The 27,522-nt window shown below is 39.0% G+C and overlaps 1 protein-coding gene across 1 annotated transcript; it reads left to right on the top strand.

Annotated features, from left to right (window-relative positions):
* Positions 1–16,217: 16,217 nt before the first annotated feature.
* On the top strand, positions 16,218–21,803 carry nrgna (neurogranin (protein kinase C substrate, RC3) a). The gene is made up of 3 exons (XM_010870308.4): positions 16,218–16,577; positions 19,050–19,196; positions 21,053–21,803. Exons 1-3 carry the CDS (start codon positions 16,563–16,565, stop codon positions 21,071–21,073), a joined length of 183 nt encoding a protein of 60 aa, XP_010868610.1. The 5' UTR covers positions 16,218–16,562; the 3' UTR covers positions 21,074–21,803.
* The last annotated feature ends 5,719 nt before the right edge of the window (positions 21,804–27,522 follow it).

The following is a 27,522-nucleotide window of genomic DNA, read 5'->3' as shown; positions in this document are numbered from 1 at the left end:
CTCGCGAACCGCCCGGGACAGAAAGTAAAGGGCTTTGAATGTACATGCAGATAATTTTGATGTACAGGCTTGCGGCCTACACGTCTACTCATGATGCGCGATCGGAATTATAGATGAATAAATCAGGGGCTATAATTTATTTTTGTCAATTTGAGATCCAAAGCTATTTATAAAAGATGCAGGGCTATAGCCCCGGACGCCCAGGCCTAACGACGCCACTGCCCACAACCTTTCTATTTTTATGGATAGTCTTTCAAAAACTGGATGTGTCTTTTTTATCTTTTGGAAAGGAAGTTTGGATTTAAATACAACTTCTGTATTATAGAGGCGAGTGAGTGAGAGGTTCATAGCTTTGATATTTAATCAATGTTTTACGTACTTGGATTTTACATTTAAATGTCTAAAAAAGAAAAGTAATAAAGTCAGTAATCAGGACGCTCCAGGTCTAACTCTTTTACTATTTTAGACACTTTTTGTACTTTTTAAAAACTTTTTGGAATCCTTTAACATTTCAAGGAGTCATTATTACAGTAACTTCTCTATTCATCCTTTCCTCAGTCCAGACCAGTCTCCCAGACCCTGTTGCTGAGAAGCATCCCCATAACATGATGCTCCCACCACCACACTTCATTATAAGGATGACATTAGCCAGGTAATGAGCAGTACCTTGTTCTTGCCATACATAGCATTTAGCATTGATTTGGTCTCATCAGACTTGGGAATCCTTCAGCTGAGTCCTTTGGGCTGCATGTCATATGCCTTCTACTCAGGAGCTTCCATCTTGCCACTCTACTATGTGTCTGTCTTTCAGACTTCAAATGACGACCGACGAAACCTCACTGCCACCGTGTCCATGCCAGACTGTGTCTCAAGCATGATAGACCCGTTGAGTTCTCGTTTTGCTTTCTGTCTTCAGTCTCCTTGAGTTTGGTTTAAAAATGCCGCTGGGCTTCGCTGTTCACTCCCACATTGTGTCTTTTGCTGTTCTCCGCTACACCATGTAATTGATGGCCTAAACCATAAATTCTAACATGTGAGGGCTATAAAAAATGTAATACGGAATACCCCAAAGAAATATCTCAGATTTATGGCAGAGATGAAAAAGTTCAAGTAATTACATATTCAACACAAAATTAGGAATAGGGCATGAAATTGCTGTATAGCTGCTGTATAGGTTAGCTACATTATTTACTGGATGGCAGGCACCATGGTGGCTAGCAAACTCTAGTTCAGCTAGCTTATATCAATAGGCCAATATTGATGTTTTGTACTCTAGCAAGTGTTAAACCTTGTTTTACATGTTCAGGCTATCCCAACTGAAAATGCTTATGAGTATTGACTATGACTGTATTAATTAGCCACATTTCCATAATTAGTGTTATTTTATAACAGCATCTCTTGAACTATTCGAACCAAAATTTGCTGTCGATAACTATAACAATTAGCTTAATTTGCTTTATAAACACTAAACATTATCCCTTAAATCATCAAAGCTTGAATGACCAACCCACATTTTTTTACATGGCGATGCTATCCTAACCCAAAGTTATAAACATTTTTGGCAAGCACACTAAATTTTCTTCAGTCAGTATATTTTCTTGCCCCATCACTACCCACGCAGGCTGACTAAACTTCTTTTGAATTATTGTTGTAACGGCATTGCTTGACGATTGCTTAAAATAACACCACACAGGAAGAATACAAGGAAGTGTATTATTACACTCAGTAATTACACCAGAGTATATGGCAGCTAGTAGAACATGGGGGCTGTACTTCTAAAAGCACTGTTTATTCTTAATGAAGTGTGTCAAAATACAAACTACAAAAAAAAAGAAATAGAGCAGCCACACCATGTATAAAAATAACTACTGTACTTTTGTATTTAAAAAATACAAAAAATACTTTTACAAGGGAGCATGAAATAACTTTGTAAATCTTCCATCTATCAGCCTATTTGATCTACCCCTTCACCGGTACACTGACTCAGTTGATTAAGTAGACAATGTTTGATAGCAATAGCTTTTCTCTGCCTAATGGGTCATGTAATAAATCTGATATATGCAACCAGTTAACAGATCAAATATCCCTGTGATTACCCAGATGAAGGTCAGTTATAAAGTAACTAGCAGTTCATTATTTAACTAACAGTTTGCTAATGATTCTGATGGCAACAGATGGCACCTTTATTCATATCAAGTAGTTTCTATGTAATTAATAATTTGATAAGTTAATGCTGGTACTGATAGAAGGGTGTCAGAACACACAGTGCATCGCAGTTTGTTGGGTATAGGGATGCGTAGCCGCAGACCAGTCAGGGTGCCCATGCTGACACCTGTCCACTGCTGACAGCACCTACAATGGGCATGTGAGGACGAGAACTAAACTATGGAGCAATGGAAGAAGGTGGCCTTGTCTCATGAATCACGTTTTCTTTTACATCACGTGGATGGCCGGGTTGGTGTGAGTCACTTGCCTGGAGAACACATGGCACCTGGATGCACTATGGGATGAAGGCAAGCTAGTGGAGACAGTGTGTTGCTTTGGGCAATGTTCTGTTGGAAAACCTTGGGTCCTGCCAATCATGTGAATGTTACTTTGACACGTACTTCCTACCTAGGCATTGTTGCAAGCCATGTGTACCCGTTCATGGAAACGCTATTCCCTGATAACATTGGCCTCTTTCAGCAGGATAATGCGCCCTGCCACAAAGCAAACATAGTTCAGGAATGGTTTGAGGAACAGAACGAGTACAAGATGTTGACTTTGCCTCCAAATACCCAAGATCTCAATCCAATCAAGCATCTGTGGGATGTGCTAGACAAACAAGTCCGATCCATGGAGGCCCCACCTTGCAACTTACAAGACTTAACAGTTCTGCAGGACATTTTCATCAACCCTATCAAATACAAATGACAAAATCCTATTTTGTCTTTGAAGTATGTATTTAAATTAATGTGTCAAGAATACTGCCCGTCCCTAATTAGAAGAAAACAGTTAATAAATATGTAATGGTGTACATGGAATGCATTTGTTTGAAAGACTGCCCACGTCAATGTTGGTTTCCACTTGTTCTTACTATTTTGGGAGCTGTTTGTTCCCTGTTGGATTACAGAGAAGAAACAAAGTTACAGAATTAATTGAGAATCTAGAAAATACAGTAATTGAAGACGAAGAATACACTTAATAAACCCCTTACAAAAAAGTATTTAGGAGATCCTGCAGGATTTGTCCTACAGGTTTCTGGGTCCACTTTCCTGTTGGACAATTATTGTTGGATTGTGTAGGTAGTCCTTCAGGAAATAAGTCATGCAGGAATCAAGTAAATAACCCTCAAAATATCCAGCAGAATATTTTCACCAAGACTATCTGCAGGATTTAAAGGGTCATTACAGCAAAATGGGCCTTTCATCCTGTAAGATATCCTTTAGCTCTGGTTCCTGGAGCTCTGGTATATACAACCTACTTCCTCATCCTTAAGATACTGCATTAAAAATAATTATCATGAGTTTAATGGTCCATTTAAGCACCAGCAATGCACAAAAGATTATTCCTAGGAGAATTGCCTGCATTGCTGTCCATTGTTGAGTGTTGTCTATAGGCTCAGTCTCTGGAGAGGACAAAAAAGAGATTAAGAGGGGCAGAGTTTATAGAATAGCCAAAACTGTCTGTGTGTGTGTGTGTGTGTGTGTGTGTGTGTGTGTGTGTATATGTATGTTACCTTTGCAACATGGTGTAAGGTTCCGTGCTGTTCGTGGCCCTTCTGTGTTTAGACATTACTGCATCCTGCTACTTACCTGCTCCTTGTTCGCCTCTGGAACGCTCCCTAGGCTGATGTCCATCAGCCACTCGCCATCATAGTTTGCACCTGTGTAGTGTTTGTGGGGGTATTTCTGTTTTCTTGTCAGTTGTCTCTTGTAAGGTATTGTTCATCTGTAGCCTACATACTGACCACTCTGTTCTGTGTTTTCGGTACTCTTCCTCACTATTGATTGTGTGCGTCTGAGTTTTTTGACTGCCCTTTGGCCTTAACCTTGGGTACTTTTGACCTGTGTATTTTGGATAATCTGGTTGTGAACTCTGCCTGGATGTTGCCCATTTTGCCTGTTTGATTCGGTCATTAAAACTACACGCGTGTGGATCCACTCCAGTCTCCTGCGCCCATCATTACACATGGCATCCTGTGGTAGTCAGCCACACTGTTCATAGGCTCGGTCTAGGCAGGAGTGGATATAGAGAAGACAGGCAGAAGTCATTGGATATAAATTGTGTCTGTGTATAGTTGTTGGCTTCTCTTCATGTTCTCTCATAGTAGTCAAGTGTTCAAAGTTCTAATTAAGCATTAAAGGCCAAACATTTGACAATATTACTAATAGGCTGTCAACTGATTGAAATGGATAATGGGTAAACTAAACAAATAAGAAATGTTACATAAATGACATTATTTTGGAGATTATTTTAACCTATTTTCTCTATAATGGGGAGTGTTGATAGACAGCAACAGACAATTAGGCTAACATTGATGGCATAGCAATAACAATTCATATAACCAGTGTAGCTCTAACACATTAAAGAAAGCAAACCTCCAATAACATTACTAGTCTATCAATTGGTTACTGTAACATTGGCTGGAGAACTCACCAGAGATGGGGACAAGTCACACATGGTCAGGTCCAAGCAAGTCTCAAGTCTTAACCATCAAGTCTCGAGTCAAGTCTCAAGTCACAGTTCAGATAAATCAAGCAAGTCAAGTCAAGTCAAGGGTTATCACTAAGCAAGTCAAGTCGAGTCCTTATAAGTTTCAAGTCAAGTCACAGTACTAAAGAGATGAACACACACACACACACACTGTCCTCTGTTTCTGACATGTGCTCGATGCGAAGCTCGATTTCAAAATCAAATATTTTTCTCCTCCGCGGTACAATTTTTTGGGGGGGACGAAGCGGAGGGATCTTGAATCAGCCTGAAGGGGTTGTATTCGCAATTACAACAGCCTCGCTATACCTTATCCCGCTTATTACATGGCTACCTACCAAATAAATCTATAATTTGACACAAAAGATTGATTTCAAAAGGAATTCATTGATTTAAAAACGATTGTATTGCTTCCTCTTAAGAAAATAGTCCGTTCCGTCTGTGGTTAGAATCCTGCTGCGTCCATAGCAACGCGCTGTTTTTCATGGCAACGGTCTGTTATCAAGAAATAACACGCATTCTGCACTGGAATTCAGCCAATCCATGTAATAAGGGCTAATAATAACAACCTTATAAACTAATTATTGTGACTGAAAAACTGCCTAATATGTAATTACGCTGTATGAGTAAAAAAAAAAACCTCTTCGAAATGTTTAGGTGCTAGTAATCACATCGGCGCCTCCATGTTAGCCTTTCATGCAGTAAAGTTAACTGTTATGGTGTAAGCACAATGCTTTTTAGTTTCCACACGCAGTCCAACACTTGAAAATGCCCACATTTAATACAGACATTATAGCCTACGTGTAATAATATACATGCCCGCTCATATTCAACTGAATATAAAGAGATTACTTTCTTACCTTTCCTTGTGGTTCTTAAAATAACAAATGAAATTTGACGTTGTTGCATATTTAGCATCTGGCAAATCTTTTTTTATTAACACGGTCCAGTTCAAAGTCCTTGTATCCAAACGATACTATTTGTGGAGCTCGACTAACGTTACTGTCTGCCATGTTTGGCGCGGTTTGAATTGTGCGCTGATTAGTGGTGCTGATGTCACAACATATAAAATAATTTTATTGCTGTTTGTTTATTATTAGTTCAAGTCATTGTCGAGTCTTCCACTTCAAGTCAAGTCAAGTCTCAAGTAACTTGTCCTCAAGTCAAAGTCAAGTCAAGTCATTTTCATATTTTAATCAAGCAAGTCCCAAGTCCTTAAAATTGTGACTCGAGTCAGACTCGAGTCAAGTCATGTGACTCGAGTCCCCCACCTCTGGAACTCACATCTATCTACACAACTTCCACAACTTGTCAGTGGAACTCTTGTTTTAAAATTCGTTTTACTAATACATTTGTGTAATCCTCTTGGATGTAATCAATTGATTGAGGCTCGTTTCAGCTATCCTTTATTGGATGGCACTGTCTGAAAGCAGTGTACAAGGTCTCTGGTCTAGGTCTTACTACCATATTTGGGCATACAGAACTTTGTGACACCATCATGGAATATCTTGAACTGATGTATTTTTTGAATTGCAAAAATGGGAATAAAATAAATAAAGGAATTAATGGTTAAAGTTTTGAGGAAATTGGAAAGTACTGAGTCCCTATATTTAGACAAGATAAATAATGTTAGAGAGTGTCAAGAATGTGGAAGAGGGGATCTTGTCTCTTGTTTATGGTCATCATTGTATGGTATCGGTAGATCAATGGGTCCTCTGTCAATCTTTTAATCTGTTTTAACCATAAAGGTATCTGTTCTTTGTCCAGATGGCCTTTCTGGGTTGTCAAGGTAACCTTCGGTGTCCTTAATTCCCTGGGATAAGGTGGGGGGACAGCCGCCTTTTTGGGTAAAACCTAGGTGTTGATGGAACAAAGGGAATATGTATTGTTGACACTGGACTGCTGTGCAGTATCTTACCACACCCCTTTCTCTGTATAAGTACTGATGATTGGCCTGTGTTACTTTAGAGATGTCTCACGGTTTTCTCTGTAAGCTTTCATACCTCTCTCCTTGCAAGTAAATAAACGCTACTTGCCAAGAGAACTTTGTTTCTGTACCTGTTTCCAAAAAGGTTCTAATCAATGGAATTGCCAACAAACCCCACATCAGGGGGTGAATACAAGATGGCCACACCCAGTGCCAGTGTCAAAAAATGGGGCTTTCCGGTTTCAGTTTCAAGGTTTATTTGTCAAATGCACCGAACAACACAGCGTCATCCTGCACAATGAAATTCCTGTGACATGGTGCCCTCTGGAGGGACGTGCAGTGACAGGTTTTACAGACATGCCATATTTCTTGAGTCTCCTCAGGAAGTATATATCCGCCCAACAGAGTCCGAAACTTTGAAGAAAGATACCGATCATGACTTCTTTTCTGGCCGCCTGTAGGGGCCTACCTTTATCAATCCAGATGGCGTGAGTCAGCATCTCTATTGGAAAATTAGTTTTCATCAAACTTCATCAAAGCTTTCCTCTTATAAGGTAGGCTCCCTTCTGTTCTGTGCTAGAGATAAAGCTTTGTTTGGTGCCGAATGTATTGTTAGGTTCTTAGGAACATAACCAGCCTATTGGCAATGTTATACCCGATCATGTATGACTGTATGTATGACATATCGAATGTACGCGGAGTGTGCGTCTTCGCGCATCCAACATGAGGTTGAGCTTTCCAACAAGTTTCTCCGATTTTTTTACTCTCTGGGGTCGGGAATCTGTTCTCAGTGGATTGGATTGACAAGTCTTGTAGCTAATTAGATTCGCTTTTCAATGGTATGAAGATTTCCTAGCAGGGGAAAGCCTCTCCATGGAACTTCATTGCGCAATACTAACCAAAGTTGAAGGTCCCCTGGATAACCAATGGCACCAGAATATTTGTGTTTATATTGTATACAACTGTTTCCTATACTAAACAAACAGCATTTAAACATTACAGATGTGGATCAAACAGTGGAATGATGTACTTTACAGACTTGAGGTCGACGGACACTTGACACGCCTCTTCAGTAAGCGGTGTCAAAATAATCCTCAATTCTTTTCTGATAATGTTGACATGTTTGGAAAACCATTGATGTGTTTTTAGCACTAAATATCAGTACTTGAGTTTTAGCTTGTCCATGAAAAAATTTAAAAAGTCAAAAAAACTTAACAGACCACTCCTAATTTTTCTTAAATCAGCATTTCTACATGTATAGCAGCCATTCCATTCCAGTGTCTGTTAAATTCCAACACAGGCACACCTCATTTTACTTAATGAGGTACTGGTTAGGTGATTACCAGAACGAAATCTAATTTGATTAGGAAAATGATAAAACCACTGCTGGTGGTTTGTCCTATTGACTATCATCTTGCAATAGGACAAAGCTGGATGGCAAAAAAAAGTACAGAAAAAAACAGCACAGTAGTACCTCAAAGGTAATTGGAATAAAAAAATAACTATTCTGCATGACAAAAGAGTTGAAAAGAAAAGCTTTGAGTGAGGAAAAGGGTTCAATTCTGGCTTTACTGGCAGAGGGATACAGTGAGCGTCAGGTTGCTTCCATCCTGAAAAAGATGGAGGTTTATAAGAACAAAGCAACAGACATTGGGGACAATAAAAATACAGACTGGCAGAGGGTGAAAATGACTGTCCACTGACCGAGATGACCGTCAACTCATTCGAATGTCACTCAACAACTGTAGGATCACAAAAAGAATGGCAAACAGAAGCTGGGGTGAAGTGCACGGCGAGGACGGTTCGAAACAGGCTCCTAGGGGCATGGCTGAAGTCATGCAAAGCTAGAAAAAAGCCCTTCATCAATGAGAAGCAAAGAAGAGCCAGACTGAAGTTTGCAAAAGACCATAAGGATTGGACCATAGACGAATGGAGCAAGGTCATCTTTTCTGACGAGTCAAACTTTCAGCTTTGCCCAACACCTGGAATATAAATTTGTTTTCTTTGCATTATTTGAGTTCTGAAAACAATGCATATTTATTTGGTTATTTTCTACAAATAAATACTCTAAATGACAATTTTTATTTGGAATTTGGGAGAATTATTGTCAGTAGTTTATAGAATAAAACTAACATTTTACTCAAACACATACCTATGAATAGTAAAACCAGAGAAACTGATAATTTTGCAGTGGTCTCTGGTTTTTCCAGAGCTGGATATTCTGATTATTTCCTCAAATCCTCCCAGGTGTATTTGTACAGAATACCTTGATTGTGCATGCCCTGACAACATAAGTGCACATACAGTTGTGCTCAAAAGTTTGCATTCTTATGTGATTCACATTCAACTGTAGGTCTTAACAGAATGGCACAATCATAAACCAAAACATGGCAACAAAGAAAAAAATTAACTGACCCCTGTTCAAAAATCTACATTCCCTTTGTTCTTAATACTGTGCATTGCCCCCTTTAATATCAATGAAAGCATGCAGTGTTTTTTAATACTTGTCTATGAGGCCTCAAATTCTTGTAGGTGGTATAGCTGCCCATTTGTCTTGGCAAAATGCCTCCAGGTCATGCAAATCCTTTGGTTGTATTGCATAAACCACACGTCTGTGATATCCCCAGATTAACTTGATGGTCAGGAGACTGTGATGGCCACTCCAGAACCTACACCTTTTTTAATCAATCAAATTTATTTATAAAGCCCTTTTTACAACAGCAGTTGTCACAAAGTGTTTTTACAGAAACACCCGGCCTTAAACCCCAAGGAGCAAACAACAGTAGTGTTGAAAACTCCCTAAGAAGGCTGACATTTTGGAAGAAACCTAGAGAGGACCCAGGCTCAGAGGGGTGACAAGTCCTCTCCTGGCTGTGCCGGGTGAGATATGAAGAGTCCAATTGGAATAATTAATAAATGCAAGTGGGCTAAATCTAGAGTCAATTTAAATTTAGACTAGGTCAAAAGTATGACCAGATGGACAGGGACAGCAATGGGCCCACCAAACCTGGTACTCCGCAGGTGTGGACCAGGCCCCGGACAGGGCCTATCAGGCAGGAAATCAATCCACCCACATTGCCAGGCATCAACCAAAGGGACACCCACCAACGGCAACCACCCTGAATGAGGGCCGAGTATTGCCAGCAGAGTACAGCCCAATTGCACAAGTGCGCAACAGAGAGACAACAACAAGCCAGTGACTCTTCCCCCGAAAGGCATTGGAGGGAGGGCATCCCAGTGGCGACGAGAGCCGCTGGTCATAACATTTTAATATCATCAAAAAGTTTATTTATGTTGCTTTCTTTTAATTGTGATGATTATAACTGACAACTAATGAAAATCCCAAATTCAGTATCTCCAAAAAATGTGTATATTACTTAAGACCAATACTAAAAAAATATTTGTAGAAATGTTGGCCAACTGAAAAGTATGAACATGAAAAGTATGAGCATGTACAACACTCAATACTTATTTGGGGCTCCTTTTGCCTGAATTACTGCAGCAATGCGGCGTGACATGGAGTCGATCAGTCTGTGGCACTGCTCAGGTGTTATGAGAGCCCAGGTTGCTCTGATAGTGGCCTTCAGCTCTTCTGCATTGTTGGGTCTGGCGTTGGGTCTGGCGCATCTTCCTTTTCACAATACTCCATAGATTTTTTATAGGGTTAAGGTCAGGCGAGTTTGCTGGTCAATTAAAAACGGGGATACCATGGTCCTTAAACCAGGTACTGGTAGCTTTGGCACTGTGTGCAGGTGCCAAGTCCTGTTGGAAAATGAAATCTGCATCTCCATAAAGTTGGTCAGCAGCAGGAAGCATGAAGTGCTCTAAAACATCCTGGTAGACGGCTACATTGACCTTGGACCTCAGAAAACCCAGTGGACCAACACCAGCAGATGACATGGCACCCCAAACCATCACTGACTGTGGAAACTTTACACTGGACTTCAAGCAACGTGGATTCTGTGCCTCTCCTCTCTTCCTCCAGACTCTGGGACCTTGATTTCCAAAGGAAATGCAAATTTTACTTTCATCAGAGAACATAACTCAGCAGCAGTCCAGTCCTTTTTGTCTTTAGCCCAGGCAAGATGCTTCTGACGCTGTGTCTTGTTCAAGAGTGGCTTGACACAAGGAATGCGACAGCTGAAACCCATGTCTTGCATATGTCTGTGCGTGGTGGTTCTTGAAGCACTGACTCCAGCTGCAGTCCACTCTTTGTGAATCTCCCCCACATTTTTGAATGGGTTTTGTTTCACAATCCTCTCCAGGGTGCGGTTATCCCTATTGCTTGTACACTTTTTTCTACCACATCTTTTCCTTCCCTTCGCCTCTCTATTAATGTGCTTGGACACAGAGCTCTGTGAACAGCCAGCCTCTTTAGCTATGACCTTTTGTGTCTTGCCCTCCTTGTGCAAGGTGTCAATGGTCGTCTTTTGGACAGCTGTCAAGTCAGCAGTCTTCCCCAAGATTGTGTTGCCTACATAACTAGACTGAGAGACCATTTAAAGGCCCTTGCAGGTGTTTTGGGTTAATTAGCTGATTAGTGTGGGGCACCAGGTGTCTTCAACATTGAACCTTTTCACAATATTCTAATTTTCTGAGATACTGAATTTGGGTTTTTGATTAGTTGTCAGTTATAATTATCAAAATTAAAAGAAATAAACACTTGAAATATATCAGTCTGTGTGGAATGAATGTATAAATTATACCTGTTTCACTTTTTGAATGGAATTACTGAAATAAATCAACTTTCTGATGATATTCTAATTTTATGACCAGCACCTGTATTTTATATATTCATCAAAGGAGAGGTCAGGGTCAAGGGTAACGCCAAGGTTTTTACAGTTTTTTGGGATATGACTATGCAGCCGTCAAGGTTCACAGTGAGATCTGCTAACAATGCTCTTTGTTTCTTGGGTCCTAAAACTAGCATTTCTGTTTTTCTTGAGTTGAATCCACTTCCAAATATCTGAAACGCATGCTTCCAAAGTAGCTAATTTTGGGGCTTCTCCATGCTTCATTGAAATATATAATTGTGTCATCAGCATAACAATGAAAATTCACATTGTGATTTCTGATTACATCGCCCAGAGGCAGCATATATAGTGAGAACAATAATGGGCCCAGAACCGAGCCTTGAGGAACACCAAAGCATACCTTTGACTTGTCAGAGGATATGCCATCCACACTAACAAACTGATATCTTTCATATAAATAAGATTTAAACCAGGCTAGAACATGTCAACGTAGCCCAAGATGGGTTTCCAGTCACTCTAAGAGAAGGGAGTGATCAATTTTGTCAAAAGCAGGACTAAGATCAAGAAGCAACAGGACAGATGCGGAACCTTTGTCTGAGGCCATTAAAAGGTCATTTGTTACCTTCATGAGTGCAGTCTCAATACTATGATGGGATCGGAAACCGGACTGGAGCATTTCATAAATGCTATTTGTCTTCAGGAAGGCATTCAGTTGTTGGGAAACACATTTTTCTAAGATTTTTGAGAGGAATGGGAGGTTCGATATTGGCCTATAATTGTTTAATATGTCGGGATCCAGATTTTTGGAGAAGAGGCTTAATTTCCGCTCTTTTCAGTGAGTTTGGTACTCATCCGGAGGAAAGGGAGCAATTTATTATATTCAACATTGGCTGACCAGGCACTGGAAATGGCTCCTTAAGTAATTTTGTTGGAATCGGGTCTTGCTGACAGTTTGTGTTTAGAACTCATTCCAAATTTAGTGAATGTGTCGAGCGATATGGTATCAAAAAATTCAAGTGTCCCCATTGGCACCTGGTCAGGAAGGAACATTCTCAGGGCAACTGAGATTTTGCGGACCATAACTATTTAAGGAGGAGTCAGTTATTTGTTTTCTAATGGTGATGATCTTTTCATCAAAGTAGTTCATGTATTCATAACAACTAAAGTAAAGACCCACTTTACTTGTTGAGCTTTGCTTTTTTGTTAACTTTGCAACTGTATCGAAGATACATTTTGGATTGTTTTTGTTCACCTCAATCAGGTTGGAGAAATAAGCTGATCGAGCAGACGTGACTGATTTTCGGTATTATAATGAACTGTCTATCCAGGCTAGTCTGAAAACTTCCGACTTGGTGGAGCGCCACTTTCACTCCAATTTTCTGGAGGCTTGCTTAAGTGCTCTAGTATTGTCTGTGTACCAGAGAGGAAGTTTCTTGTTGCAAATTTCTTTAGTATTTTGTGGTGCAACAGTATCTAAAGTATTTCGCAGTGTTGATCGTTTACAGATTTATTTTCTCTGTCATTAATAAGCGAACTTGTAAGAACATCAAGGAATTTATTAGTAGTCTGAGAATTTATAGTACGGCTTTTGTAACTATAAATTCCTTTAGAGCTCATACAAAACATCAGTGAGCTGCCACCATGCTTCACAGTGGGAATGGTATTCTGTTCACTATAGGCATTATGGTTGTGACTATAAAGCTCTATTTTGGTCTCGTCACTCCTAATTACAGTGGGCCAGAAGCAGTGAGGCGTGTCAAAGTGTTGTCAGGTATATTGTAACTGGGATTTTTTGTGGCATTGGCGCACTAAAGGCTTCTTTCTGGAAACTCGACCATGCAGCTGATTTTTGTTCAAGTATCATTGTATTGTGCTCCTTGAAACAGCCACACCATCTTTACCAGAGCAGCCTGTATTTCTCCGGAGGTTACCTGTGTTTCTTTTTTTGGGGGCTTGGTATCAAGAGATCTCAGAATTTTCCACTTCCTAAATTGCAATTAATGTCTGTGTATAAAAAGTCAATGAGTTTGATAGTTCTCACATTTATGCACTGAGCAGGCTAGATACAGATTAATGGGGCAGAAAAGAATTGTCAAAAGACCAGTGTAACAAGGTAATGGAACTTTATAACGATGGAAAAGGATATCAAAAGATCTCCAAAGCCTTGCAAATGCCAGTCAGTACTGTTCAATCACTTTTTTAAAAACCACAGGTGTGGGAAATTCCCTTTAATTGCCATTTTCACCTGTGTGTGTCACCTTGTGTGTCTGTAACAAGGCCAAACATTCAAGTGTATGTAAACTTTTGATCAGGGCCATTTGGGTGATTTCTGTTATCATTATGATTTCAAAAGGAGACAAACAACTGTGATAATAAATGGCTTTTATTTTTTATAGTTTTATAGATTTTTTTTATATCGATGCCAAGATTTCACAATTTCTGCCAGGGTATGCAAAATTATGAGCACAACTGCAGGTAGGCCTTCTGCATGTTTCAAGGGATCCGTGTTTATTAATACACCCTAATAGATAAGATTCTATATTACACTGATTGTTTCCAAGATTCCACAAGAACTAAGCCTGTGCTAGATCTGGAAAAGGCTTTACTAAATATAACTGTCACTCTAGCTTCACTCACCTGAATGGATCACCTAACAATACGCTGCAGGTAAGCACTAGATATAGATCAAAATACAGAACAGGCAGGACCGTAACTACATAGGAACGAACCGAGGTCCAGACCTCAGTTGATTTTAGTAGCTAGCTATTTGTTCAGTCAGATAATTTGAAATCCAGGATCTGAGGTAAATCTTTTCCGATAAGGGTACATGAACTAGCATTTACGAATACAGTAGTTAACATGAATGAAAAATGAACAAAGACATATATAAACCATTAATAATGATAGCACTTACTTTATTAATGAGATATGATTACCAGTTATTAATGGTTTGTAGCTAGAATTGTACCAATGAGTCATTGTTTATGTAGGATAATTCCTCACTTTACTTAAGGGGACACAACTTCATTAACTAGTGGTGAATTATCATTTATTAATGGTTAATAGCTACCAATGGGTCCTTAGTTTCCAGCTGAATGTCACGACTTCTTGGACGTCTTGGGTCTTATATTAATTTATGTAACATGTATCATGAACTATTGTATATCTATATAATCAGTTTACTTTCAGCTGCAATAGAAACACATTAAAACTTCTGGGACGCTATTTTGAAAAGTAATGCGTTAGAAAGGCTATATATATATATATATATTTACACAGAACATTTCTTGGATATGGTATGTAAAAGAAAATTGAAACCATAATGCTGTTTTGTTTCAATTACTAATTTTGATTCCCCCATGCCTTTACTGACAAACAGGGTTGGTTGGGTAGGTTATTTTTATAAAGTAATTAGTTACAGTTACAAGTTACCTGTCCATATTTGTAATCCGTAACTTAACTTTTTGATTACTCAAATTCCACAAGTAACCTGATTACTTTTATATTAAAAGGCATTAAAAAACAAATAGGAATAGCCTATAACCGCTTGAACACCTTTTGCGTTTACATAGCTGGCCAAAAACGGAATTTGCATTTTACCTTATGGGTTTTGTACAGTGCCTTTGGAAAATGGAGGTAATTCAGGAATTTCTACTAAATCCTAAGTAGAATATTTTTCACGAACAAAGGTTGTAAAAGTATGGCAGGTATCTATAGAATAAATCCGACGTTGTATGATGTATATTTGACAATTAATAAATTATTGATTTTCATAGCTGTAAATGGCTATTGGTGAATGCCTGTTGAGTGTAAATGTGCGAATATAAAACCAATTTTACCTCCATCGAATTTCTGTCTAATGTTAAATCTAACAGCAGTTTAACCGTCAGACGTGATAGGATGCTTTAACAGTGGAACCCAGCTTCGTCACAAACGTATGTGTGTGATAAACACAGGCATAAAACGTCAATAATGTATACATTAGACAGGGTAGATGTGTGTCGAACTATTCGTTTTTTTTTCTTTTAACAGAACTGTTTCCTGTAGTATTTCTGTCAACAACTGCGTTATCGGAAGCTTTTCGCGCGATCTATAGGATACAGTGCGTACACTAGCTATTCCTCAGTGCCAGCAGAGTAATGTACCTAATCTGTCCGAACGAAACGGGTAAATTTACTTCAGCAAACGTTACTGTAGTTAACTTAAGTCCGAAATGTGATTCGATTATAAACAAAAGGTTGGTTAACTTATATACTCATGAAAGGACCGGCAACTTATGTTACCTGTCTTAACAGGAAATGTAATGTAACAAACATTGGCTGGCTAATAATGTGTGCTAATACTGTCGACTATAGGCCTACTCTACAGACACTAAATCGCTGATTAGAGGCTGGCAATTGCAAAAATGTGTATCTATAAATATTTTTCTATAGAGATAATGAGCAATTAATTCACTAACTGAACTGGTTTGAGATTCAGTGATCTACGAATAGATTTCTGGAAATGACCCTGTACTTGGCGGAGTCGTAGGTCCAGAAATTCTCCCGCAAGGTGAAGCAGGGAAGCCACTCACTCAGTATCCAATGCATTTAAATATCCACATATTTGCAAATCATATGCAATACTATGTAAATCCTTTATGGGTATTTTGATTACTGTGAGGCATTAATTAAAATAATAAATATTTGCGGGATCCACTTTCACCAGTTTATCAATGCTCGCAACGGCGCAAATGGGCATGGCTTACGAGATGTGCGTGTCCCTTGCAGTAGGTGGAGTTTGCAAATAGGGGACGTGATCAACACGTCGATCCCCTTTGTATGTTTTGATGGTGCCGCTTCACTTTTTTTCTGATCGGGGTAGGTGTGGCGTCCGGGAGGGGACTCTGGTCTGCTTAGTGCCCCCGCCCCTAACAAGGAAAAATGTCAGTGAAAAGTCTCGCTCAGGGGGAGCCACTCTGTGGGGCGGGAGAAATAATCAGACAAGAGACCTGATAAAACAATTATGAGCGCGTTTGTTTAAGCCGGATGTCTCGCTTTCTAGACTGTCTCTGTTACTGCTACTCAGGAGAAGTAGAAGAGTAGGTTACGAAAAGAGTGAGACGGGGATTTTTCATTATTTGCTACCAACATTTCTTAGGAGTGAATTTCACGTTTTAACCTAAGATTTATTCTCTCCTTTATATCGCAATGGAATGTCGAAATGTAAGTATCAATTGAAATGTGTCAAAATAATGAATGGCAAGCATTTGAAATGATAAACTTTAGGCTATTTCTTAAGCTTTAGGATAATGTTTTATATATATTATAAAATGAAATAATAGATATAGTAAATCAATCGGATTAAACAACAGAAATTAACATGCTCCAAACCAAAGCTTTTCTAAAACAATTTAAGATCAAACGTCAATGCGTTTTTGCTGCTTTTTTATGTGGTCTCAAGCAATTCTAATTGGATACAAAGCCAATATTCCTTTATGTAGTCGGCCGAGACAATGATGAGGCAATGTAATTATTTGATTGGGCTGTCCTAGTCATTGAAGTGGTGGAGCGGTTGCGGTCTCAGACTGACATTAAGTGACTATTTTCCAATCAAGAGACTGTAGTTGACAAATGTGTTTAACTCTTAAAATATAACTGCGTTTAACTGTTTTAATTTGTTTCTTTCGGCTGTATATAATAACTAGTTCAGTCCAGTTTTCATTAGTTTTATTATTATTTGAAAGATCTATCTATACTGAAACATAGGGTGTGAAGTGTAACTAACTGATTGGGGGTGGACTGGTTCCAAGAGATAAATTGAACCATATTTACTTTCGCTATAATAGGCACAGGTGCATGCACTTGTCAGGAAATGACGAGCTAGAATGAAGACAAACATTGGTTGAGAAACTCCTGTATTACCTGTATTCCATTGACAGGTTTGTATGGTAATACAGGTTTAATAATAAGTAACAGTTTGATCTTCTTTGCAGGAACCAGTTACTTATTGGAAGGAGGCAATAATTTTTTTCACAGGTGGCCATTGGGTGTTGTGTAACTTATTACAACTGATACATGATCTTGTGTTATTTATTTACTCACAATCCCTTTATTCATTATTTGGTTTTGGTTGAAAATCTGAAAACATTCAGTTACAAAAAATGCAAAACAAAGAAAATCCTAGTGGAAGTGGAATTTTACATGGTCAGCTCATTGTATGCAGCTGGCTCTGTTCATGAAGAAATGAGGCAGCCTGGAGATTGAGCTCTTCTATGGTGATTGTCAAACACGCATCATTTGCCTGTACTCTTTTATGGGTTTTGTGGTATCGACCCTGCCACAAAACCCATAATGAAGTGGTAAAATTGATGTCCATGTCTATAAGTAAAGTGTTGTGACAGACGCTATTCAATATTAAAAAGCCTGATACTTTATGACTATTTAGAAGAATGTATTACACCTTCAATTTCTGTCAGGTTCACAGCTGGCTCCCTGCACTAGCCTGCAGCCTTCAAGAATGCCCTGTGTACTGTTGGCCATCCTGTTTCAGGGACTATCGATTTCTATGTCATAGTTACATGCCAGCTTAAAATGCTGAATAATATGTAGCCTACTCACTGAACTTGAGTCTGTGAATTATTTAAGAAAAGGTTTTTCAAAAGCAATCCAACACAGACCATGTATTCTTTTGGGACTTGGGCAAAGGAAGTTATATTCAATAGGGATGGAATTTTTAATGCAAGGTGTTTCACTTGAATTACTCCCCGGTCGGGATTGTACCAGTTGGCACATTACACAACTCATCCTTGCTGAACTGTGTGGGCTTGAAGGATGTGTGTTTGTGGGAGGACCCTGCACTTTTGAGAAACAGCAATTATCTGCATATATTGAAGACGTGCTAACATGTGCGTGTGACTAAATAGACATGGCCATTTGCTTAGCCAAACTCGAAACTACTGGTTAGGTCCTTGAAACCAGGATATTGTGAGAGTGCATTGTCCATTAAATTATATTTGATTAACGAAAATATATATGACCTCTTCAATCAATTTTTTTATGCTCATTGTTTTACAGTTTATTAACTGAATAATGGGTTATTAGTAACCACCCTTCAAACCGCTCTCCCTTTGTTGGCATTGGATATATGTTGAAATAACATTTACGTCATTTAGCAGCTGCTCTAATGCAGTGGATGCCATTTTAGATGCAGCCAACAGAGACTCAACTCCCTTTAGAACCTGGGTGGAGACTGGAAAGGCACTAACAGAGCACAAGAGACCATTGAGCTTATCACCCTCTGCAGAGTCCCCAGAAACCCAAACATCAGAGAAGCAGTCTCCTCAACCTATCCTCCATTTCCACCTGGAAACTGGATGTTGAAACTCCACTCAGGCTTCTTTCTTTTACACCTGCTTTGTTAGGTTAGACCTATAAACAAAGCATGAGGGATTATATTCCTTAGAGGTAAACAATGCCCCCTGCAAGTTTATCTGCTCTATACGATGTTACAATACTTAATTTCACTGTATGTTCTTAGTATGGAATTATGTATTTACTGTTTTCAGATAATTTTGCTAAACTTCTATTTTTATTGAAAAAAATTGAAATTAGCTACATTACTAATTGGTAGTTCATTTGGACAATTGACTGAATTGAAATGGAACCAACATCAACCCTGGTGTTTGTCCCCCTCAGGACGGGTGTCCCAGGACCCACGAGGAGGATATCATGGACATCCCCCTGGATGACCCAGAGGCCAACAAGGCTGCTGCAAAGATCCAGGCCAGCTTCCGTGGTCACATGACACGCAAGAAAATGAAGGAAGACAAACCCAGAGACGAGGTGAGAGCTTCAGCAGAATTAAGGTTCCAGAACATAATAACCAAACATTTTGAACCCTAATAGTAATTCTCTATATTTTCAGTGATGTACTTCTGTCATGTACTTCTGTCATGTCCTCTGTCTATGTACACAGTGTCAGTGATGTGATGTAATTCTGTCATGTCCTCTGTCTATGTACACAGTGTCCTGTCTATGTACACAGTGTCAGTGATGTAATGTACGTCTGTCATGTCCTCTGTCTATGTACACATTGTCAGTGATGTGATGTACGTCTGTCATGTCCTCTGTCTATGTACACATTGTCAGTGATGTGATGTATGTCTGTCATGTCCTCTGTCTATGTACACATTGTCAGTGATGTGATGTATGTCTGTCATGTCCTCTGTCTATGTACACATTGTCAGTGATGTACACTGAATTATCCATCCTGTGCACTCAAACCTATATTTTGGGCAATTTGTTGCAAATTGTAAATTGAGTTGCTAGCACTTTTAATACTTTTAATAACATATAATAATAAATGTTTTGTCAAGTACACTTCCCTTTGTATTTATTTAATAGAATGAGAGTTTACATTGGTCTCTACACTTCAGAATTTGACAGATATACTATTTGAGGTGACATCAAAGAAGGTCACTTTTTAATGTGTTTTCTAACATTACACTGTTTTAAAAAATAAACATGAAAGCATTTGGGCCTCCTAAATGACAGTGGTGAGGTGTCCCTTTCCTGAGTCTGTCAAAGTTGCAGCAATAAGACATGGATCTTATTACAAACTGCCTAGTGGTTGAAGCATCTGAACAGTAACTGAAGTGTTGATAGATTGCATGGTTGTTATGGTAGCTCATTAATGTGTGGATGTTTAATTTCATGAGTTAAAAGTTGCATTTAAAAGTTAAAAACGGACAAAGTTTATAAAGAACAGGTTTTGTCTTTCCAATCTTAACATTTTAGCAAGACAAAGGATGGGAGAATTATGTTAGCCCACTAACCAACAATGCTAGCGAGGACCTGGCTAGCAATCTAACTAGCAAGCAAGCCAGGCAAAGCCACTATATACACATAGATACCGGTAGACAATGAGCCAGATAACCCACCGGATATGTACATCTGAAGCATAAAGCCAAAGGAAGAGGAAGCCCAGTGGTTGTGCAGTGGCCTGCCTATTTTCTACTCATTATTGAGAAACATCTAATCTCAATACTATTTCCTGTTCCCAAAGTACAATAGAATGGTGTAGAGTTTGTAGCCTTGGCTGGTGTTTTTTTTGGAAGGAATGCAGAGAAAATTGTACATGCACACTTCACAACATAAACTCAGCACAATAGGATCAATTGCCCATGTTCTTTTTTTTTCAGTTTTCCCCATTCAATACATTTTTTTCCACAGTTTCAGCATCGTAGAGTAAGAAACTGACATTTTACTTCATATAACATTTATAAATAAAGGATGAAAAGAAAACCATTATCATGCACCAGAGAATGAAAGAAAATCTTAAGTGTAATTTTTTTGTGTTGTTTGACTAATTTAGATATAAGACTGTGTGGTACAAACATACATGTATATTTAAGAAGTAATTCTAGTGGAATAAATTACTGTATGCCTAATTATGCATAATTCATATGTATATTATTTTGTATACAGTGTGGTGGAAAATAATAATTACATTTGATCACCCACGCCAGCCTTGGGTGATCAAAACACATCATATGGTGAGTTAGAGATCGGGGGAAAGACAAGCAACAAGTGGTTGCCAGATCTACAATCGCTGTAGTGCGCCACAGCCTTCAGTGCGCCACGGCCTTCAGTGCGCCACTTTCTTTGATCATGATCATGTGTGTGTTTGTGCTTTTCAGAAGCGACAGGAGCCGAAGTAGAGGAGAGAGTGCTGACGCGTCAGCTTGAACTATGACGCTGAGGTCACTGTAATAATCACGTCACTGTAATATCAAGAGCTCTCATAACGAAGAGAAATTGTCACCGTACCGTACAACACAAATAGAACTAGATCCAGGTTTGGAATGCCCCCACTGATGAGTGAACAAACGCACACATCTGTATCCACAAACCCACTCTCCCCCTCTAGTGTAAGGGTAGATATGTCTGCAGCCAAAAATATTGTAAAATATGTACTTTTTTTAAACAAATCAAGTGCACTCGGGTGAAAAGTTGGTTTTGATGGGTTTAAACGGGGAACAAGCACTTAGCTCCTCCCTGAGCAAGTATAATGGCAATGTTGCAAGGTAATGGCATATTGTGGACAGTTGTTGTGGGTAAATGTACTTTATGTGCACACTTATCATTGTATACATTTTACAATAAAGAAGTATGCATTTTCTGATCTGACAGTTGAAAACTATTTTTTATGTGTGCGTGTCACCAAAAGTTATATTTATTTATGTACAATTGATAAGACTGCTTTGTATGTATTATTTAACATATTTATTAATGTGTATGTTTTGTTAATTACAGGCAGATGATGTAATGGCTCTATTTCCTTGTAAGCTTAATTTGACTTTCTTTGGTTGTCGTTGTGTACATAGTACACAGACAGTATAGTAACTGTAAAGTACATAAATGGTTCAATAAAAAGTAAGTGTGAAAGTTTGTATGGTGTTTGCCTGACTTGATTACAGAGAAAGTGTATAAACAGCTAATGGCAATTGAAGCTATAACATCGGCACAGTTAAAGATCTACTTCTTGTCGTAGGCCCTTAATAGCATGATTTTCTTCCCTTGTATGGCTAATCAATCTTTTAAACCTGGCAAATGTGTCTCCCTGTAGAACTGATGCTACTTAAAAATTGATACAGTGAAATGCACTCACGATGTGCAGTCTTGCAAAATAACACATTACAGTGTCTTTACACTGAACGTTTGGAAAGCTTTTGCAAAGAATAAGAATTGTATCACTAAAGTTATGCATACACCCAACTAACCTCTCGCTGTTTTCTGCCAAACACAAATTTATGAAAAACAAAACAAATCCCCGAAACCATCCATCCTAATACTTTTCACTGTCCAGGTGCTGCCCACTATATATAACTCCTTCCTATGCTAATCAGTCAACTCCCTTACACTTAAAACTAGCAAAAGTTACCAGTAAACACTAGCAATGGTAAATAATGGTTGCTGTGCTATTGATTTTAATGAGTGTTACCAGGTTGATAGCGCACCATGCACACTAACATTTATTTATTTAAGTGGTATGCAGTAGGTTGATAAAAACATCACTAAGGCATTGTATCAGACATTCCAAACAACATAGGTAGCTAACGAGAACACAGTTAGGGTTAGGTGATATTTCATTTTAGAGAATAAACAAAATTCACTGATGCAATATTTAAGGGAATTAACCAGTAGATGTGCGTCACCGGTAGATGTGAGGGATTTGTACATCCATGTGAGAGCCATGGCCTCTGTCAAACATCACCCCCATGAGGAGCTATACCAGTAGCACTCATGTTTTAATTACTATACACTAATCACAATGAACAAGGGAGAAAAAGGAAAACTGGAGCGTGTGGTAATTACTGTGACTCGTCCGCTCCTTCCCATCTGGAGAGAAGCAAACTCAGTTATATTTTAAGACTGCTAAAAGAGGCTGAAATATGCTACCGATACATGGTTCTTACATTAGCCAAATCTGCGAATGTTAAGGGAACCAGATCCTGATGCTATTGATGGTGGTTGTGGTTACCATGTAGTTCAAAAGAGTTGTTGGTTTGCAATTGAAATTTATCTAAAAAAGCCATTATTATTTTGTATTTTATCATCCTATCTTTTATAATTTCCATCTAGTTTAATGTGTTGTCGATTTTTGTCTGTGTCTATGCTCATTTTCAAAGAAAATAATGGTTTTCTGGTGAAAATGCCTTGAGTGTTTCCTTTTCTGAACCAGAACCCATACGCTTTCCACAGCGTCTTTCCACAGACCGTGCATCACAACATATTAACTCAAATATCTTATTTACTAACTATAGCTCATGTAGCCCTTCCCACATCAACCTCAGATACAGTCATGCCAGAGACACAACAGCCCCAGCCATATGCTGTGGAGTTATGCATCAAATGTTTTAAAGTTGCACTTCTTGAAGTTTAACAATCCTGTGTAGACATGCACTCAGGCCACTCAGAGCCCAATGGCAGCCCACGCAGGCGCCCACTCACACTGCTGTGAAGTGGGATTTATCTCTGGGATGCTAATGCAGACGCAAAACACTGAGGTGGGAGTTATTAAAGATGCATTTTATAAAGGGTTGCCAATAGCAACCCTTTCCCACCACTGTAATTTCCCTCCTCCCCCTCTGGTCTTGTCGGTTTGAAACACGGCACTTGAAGTTGGGGAGAGTGAGTTTGGCTCGTGTTTAGACAAACACACGATTTTTAAAGAAAAGCATCGTAGCTTGTTAGCAAAGACGTGGTTGGATTTACGAAGGATATTGCTGTGGCATATTCAATTAGAATGAAATGGAAGCAAATGGAGGCAATCCTTTGAAAATGATTTGCCCCAATTCCAAGGTAACAAATAACTGCAGAAACTACATTGTAGTTACAAAGGTATTGCTGTGCAATTACACGGCATTAGGAGTAGATCCATAATTTCAGTTACAGTTTCAGTTACACTATCTACTTGCTAAAGTTCATTCCACATGTGTAATTACTGATGTTATTGCATATTTTATTTGTTCTACTATGTAATAGTGTTTTCTAATAACACATTTAAAAGTCACATGGAAATTAATGTTGCCATGTTAACTTGAACCAAAAATGCATTATTGACACTGAAAACCCATATTCAAACCATATTCAAATATTTGTATGATATTGCTTGATTGATTGAGAAAGTGGCAAAGCCAAAGATCATAGATTGCCAGGATATCCAACACCATGAGAAGAGATATGTTTTATCCCTACTGTGTGCATAGCAGCTATTTTGGTAAAGCTAAGAAGGATGAAGGTAGAGAGAGCACAGAGAGATCAGAAATCAGAAAGGTTGAGACCATCACTAGTGCCATCAGTGCTCTACAACATATTCACCAGGCAGTTAATGTGGCCAATAAGGAGATGGAGTTTAGCACACACAGATATATACACACACAGGCACACCTCATTTTACTTAATGAGGTACTGGTTATGTGATTACCTGAACCAAATCAACTTTCACAAGCAAAAGTATAAAAACCACTGCTGTGGTCATCACTGTCCTCTTGCAATAGGACCAGCTGGATAGCAAAAACAGTGCAAGTAGTACCTCAAATGTAATTTGAATTGAAAAAATAACTATTCAGCATGACATAAAAGTTGAAAAGAAAAGCTTTGAGTGAGGAAAAGAAGGGTTCAATTCTGACTTTACTGGCAGAGGGATACAGTGAGCGTCAGGTTGCTTCCATCCTGAAAAAGGTTTATAAGAGGTTTATAAGAACAAAGCAACAGACATTGGGGACAATAAAAATACAGACTGGCAGAGGGTGAAAACGACCGAGATGACCGTCAACTCATTTGAATGTCACTCAACAACCGTAGGATGACATCAAGTGACCTACAAAAAGAATGGCAAACAGCAGCTGGGGTGAAGTGCACGGTGAGCATGGTTCGAAAACAGGCTCCTAGGGGCATGGCTGAAGTCATGCAAAGCTAGAAAAAAGCCCTTCATCAATGAGAAGCAAAGAAGAGCCAGACTGACGTTTGCAAAATACCATAAGGATTGGACTGTAGAGCAATGGAGTAAAGTCATCTTCTCTGACGAGTCAAATTTTCAGCTTTGCCCAAAACCGGTTCATCTAATGGTTAGACGGAGACCTGGAGTAGCCTACAAGCCACAGTGTCTCGCACCCACTGTGAATTTTGGTTGAGGATCGGTGATGATCTGGGGATGCTTCAGCAAAGATGGAATCGGGTAATTTTTTGTCTTTGTGAAGGATGCATAAATCAAGCCATGTACAAGGTTATCCTGGAAGAACATCTGCTTCCTTCTGCTCTGACATTGTTCCCCAACTCTGAGAATATTTTTTTCAGCAGGACAGTGCTCCATGCCACAAAGCCAGGTCAAATCAAGGTGTGGATGGAGGACCACCAGATCAAGACCCTGTCATGGCCAGCCCAATATCCAGGCCTGAACCCCATTAAAAACCTCTGGAATTTGATCAAGAGGAAGTTGGATGGTCACAAGCCTTCAAACAAAGCCGAGCTACTAGAATTTTTGTGCCAGGATTGGCATAAAGTCACCCAACAGCAATGTGACAGACTGGTGGAGAGCATGCCAAAATACCTGATAGCTGTGATTAAAAGTCAGGGTTATTCCCCCAAATATTGATTTCTGAACTCTTCCTAAGTTAAAACATTAATACTTTTTTGTATTTTATTTTCTTTGAATGATTTGAGGTCTGAAAAAAATTCATATTTTTCTGGTTATTTTGACCAGTTGTTATTTTCTATAAATAAATGCTCTAAATGATAATATTTTTATTTGGAATATGGGGGTAATGTTGCCAGTTGTTTATAAAATAAAACAAAACTCTTCATTTTACTCAAACACTAACTTATGAATAGTAAAACCAGAGAAACTGATAATTTTGCAGTGGTCTCTTAATTCTTTCCAGAGCTGTAAATATACAAATATGTATACAAATATAAATAAGTGAACCACAAGCTGCATTGGTTGAATCAAGCAAGTAATATCAGGTAGGTAAATAAATGGGTATCCAATGAACCAATCAAAGGAAGGATCTTCAGGAAAGAGTTTATGGACTGATAAATAGAGAGAAAAAAACTAGTCAGTTTGGAGTTAGCTATACAGTACAGGTGAAGGCAAAACACACCATAATGAGAGGAAGAGGGTAGTGAGAGAACATCAGTCTGGGGAAGGCTATACAAACATGTCAAAAAGCTCCATCAGTCCACTGTGCGGCAAGTAATTTATCATTTAACTGATTGCAATCGCCTAAAATATCCCCATGAGCCAAAAGAAAAATAATAAATCAGGTAAATGAATACCCAAACATAACATCTAGAGATTTACAGATCTCCCTTGCTGCATTTCAGGTTACTGTGCATGCCTAAGCAACAATAAGAAGAACACTGAATCGAAATGGCTTTCATGGGAGGGTTGCTAAGAAGAAGCCTCCGTTAAAAAGAACCAAAATAACGTTCTCAACAGTCAAGAATAGTGTTGGGAATGTCAAGATCTGGGACAGCTTTTCTTCCTCTAGACCTGGTTGACTGCACAAAGGAACCATTAACATGTCAAGGGAATTATGAATTCTGAGCTAAACCAGGAGATTCCAAAATAGAAATTAGGAGCTGGGAAAATCAGTCTTCCAAAAAACCTACGACCAAAGCATTCAAGCAAATCTACCAAGCAATGGCTGAGGACTTTTGCAAATTAAACAATGAAAATACACTCACCTAAAGGATTATTAGGAACACATGTTCAATTTCTCATTAATGCAATTATCTAATCAACCAATCACATGGTAGTTGCTTCAATGCATTTAGGGGTGTGGTCCTGGTCAAGAAAATCTCCTGAACTCCAAACTGAATGTCAGAATGGGAATGTTGAGCGTGGCATGATTGTTTGTGCCAGATGGGCCGGTCTGAGTATTTCACAATCTGCTCAGTTACTGGGATTTTCACGCACAACCATTTCTAGGGTTTAAAAAGGGAAAAGGGAAAAACATCCAGTATGCGGCAGTCCTGTGGGTGAAAATGCCTTGTTGATACTAGAGGTCAGAGGAAAATGGGCCAACTGATTCAAGCTGATAGAAGAGCAACTTTGACTGAAATAACCACTCGTTACAACCGAGGTATGCAGCAAAGCTTTTGTGAAGCCACAACACGCACAACCTTGAGGTAGATGGGCTACAACAGCAGAAGACCCCACCGGGTACCACTCATCTCCACTACAAATAGGAAAAAGAGGCTACAATTTGCACAAGCTCACCAAAATTGGACAGTTGAAGACTGGAAGAATGTTGCCTGGTCTGATGAGTCTCGATTTCTGTTGAGACATTCAGATGGTAGAGTCAGAATTTGGCATAAACAGAATGAGAACATGGATCCATCATGCCTTGTTACCACTGTGCAGGCTGCTGGTGGTGGTGTAATGGTGTGGGGGATGTTTTCTTGGCACACTTTAGGCCCCTTAGTGCCAATTGGGCATCGTTTAAATGCCACGGCCTGCCTGAGCATTGTTTCTGACCATGTCCATCCCTTTATGACCACCATGTACCCATCCTCTGAGGGCTACTTCCAGCAGGATAATGCACCATGTCACAAAGCTTGAATCATTTCAAATTAGTTTCTTGCACATGACAATGAGTTCACT

The sequence above is a fragment of the Esox lucius genome, chromosome 7 (assembly GCF_011004845.1).
Source record: "Esox lucius isolate fEsoLuc1 chromosome 7, fEsoLuc1.pri, whole genome shotgun sequence".
Classification (NCBI taxonomy): Eukaryota; Metazoa; Chordata; class Actinopteri; order Esociformes; family Esocidae; genus Esox; species Esox lucius.
This window is presented reverse-complemented; position numbering and strand designations above follow the sequence as displayed.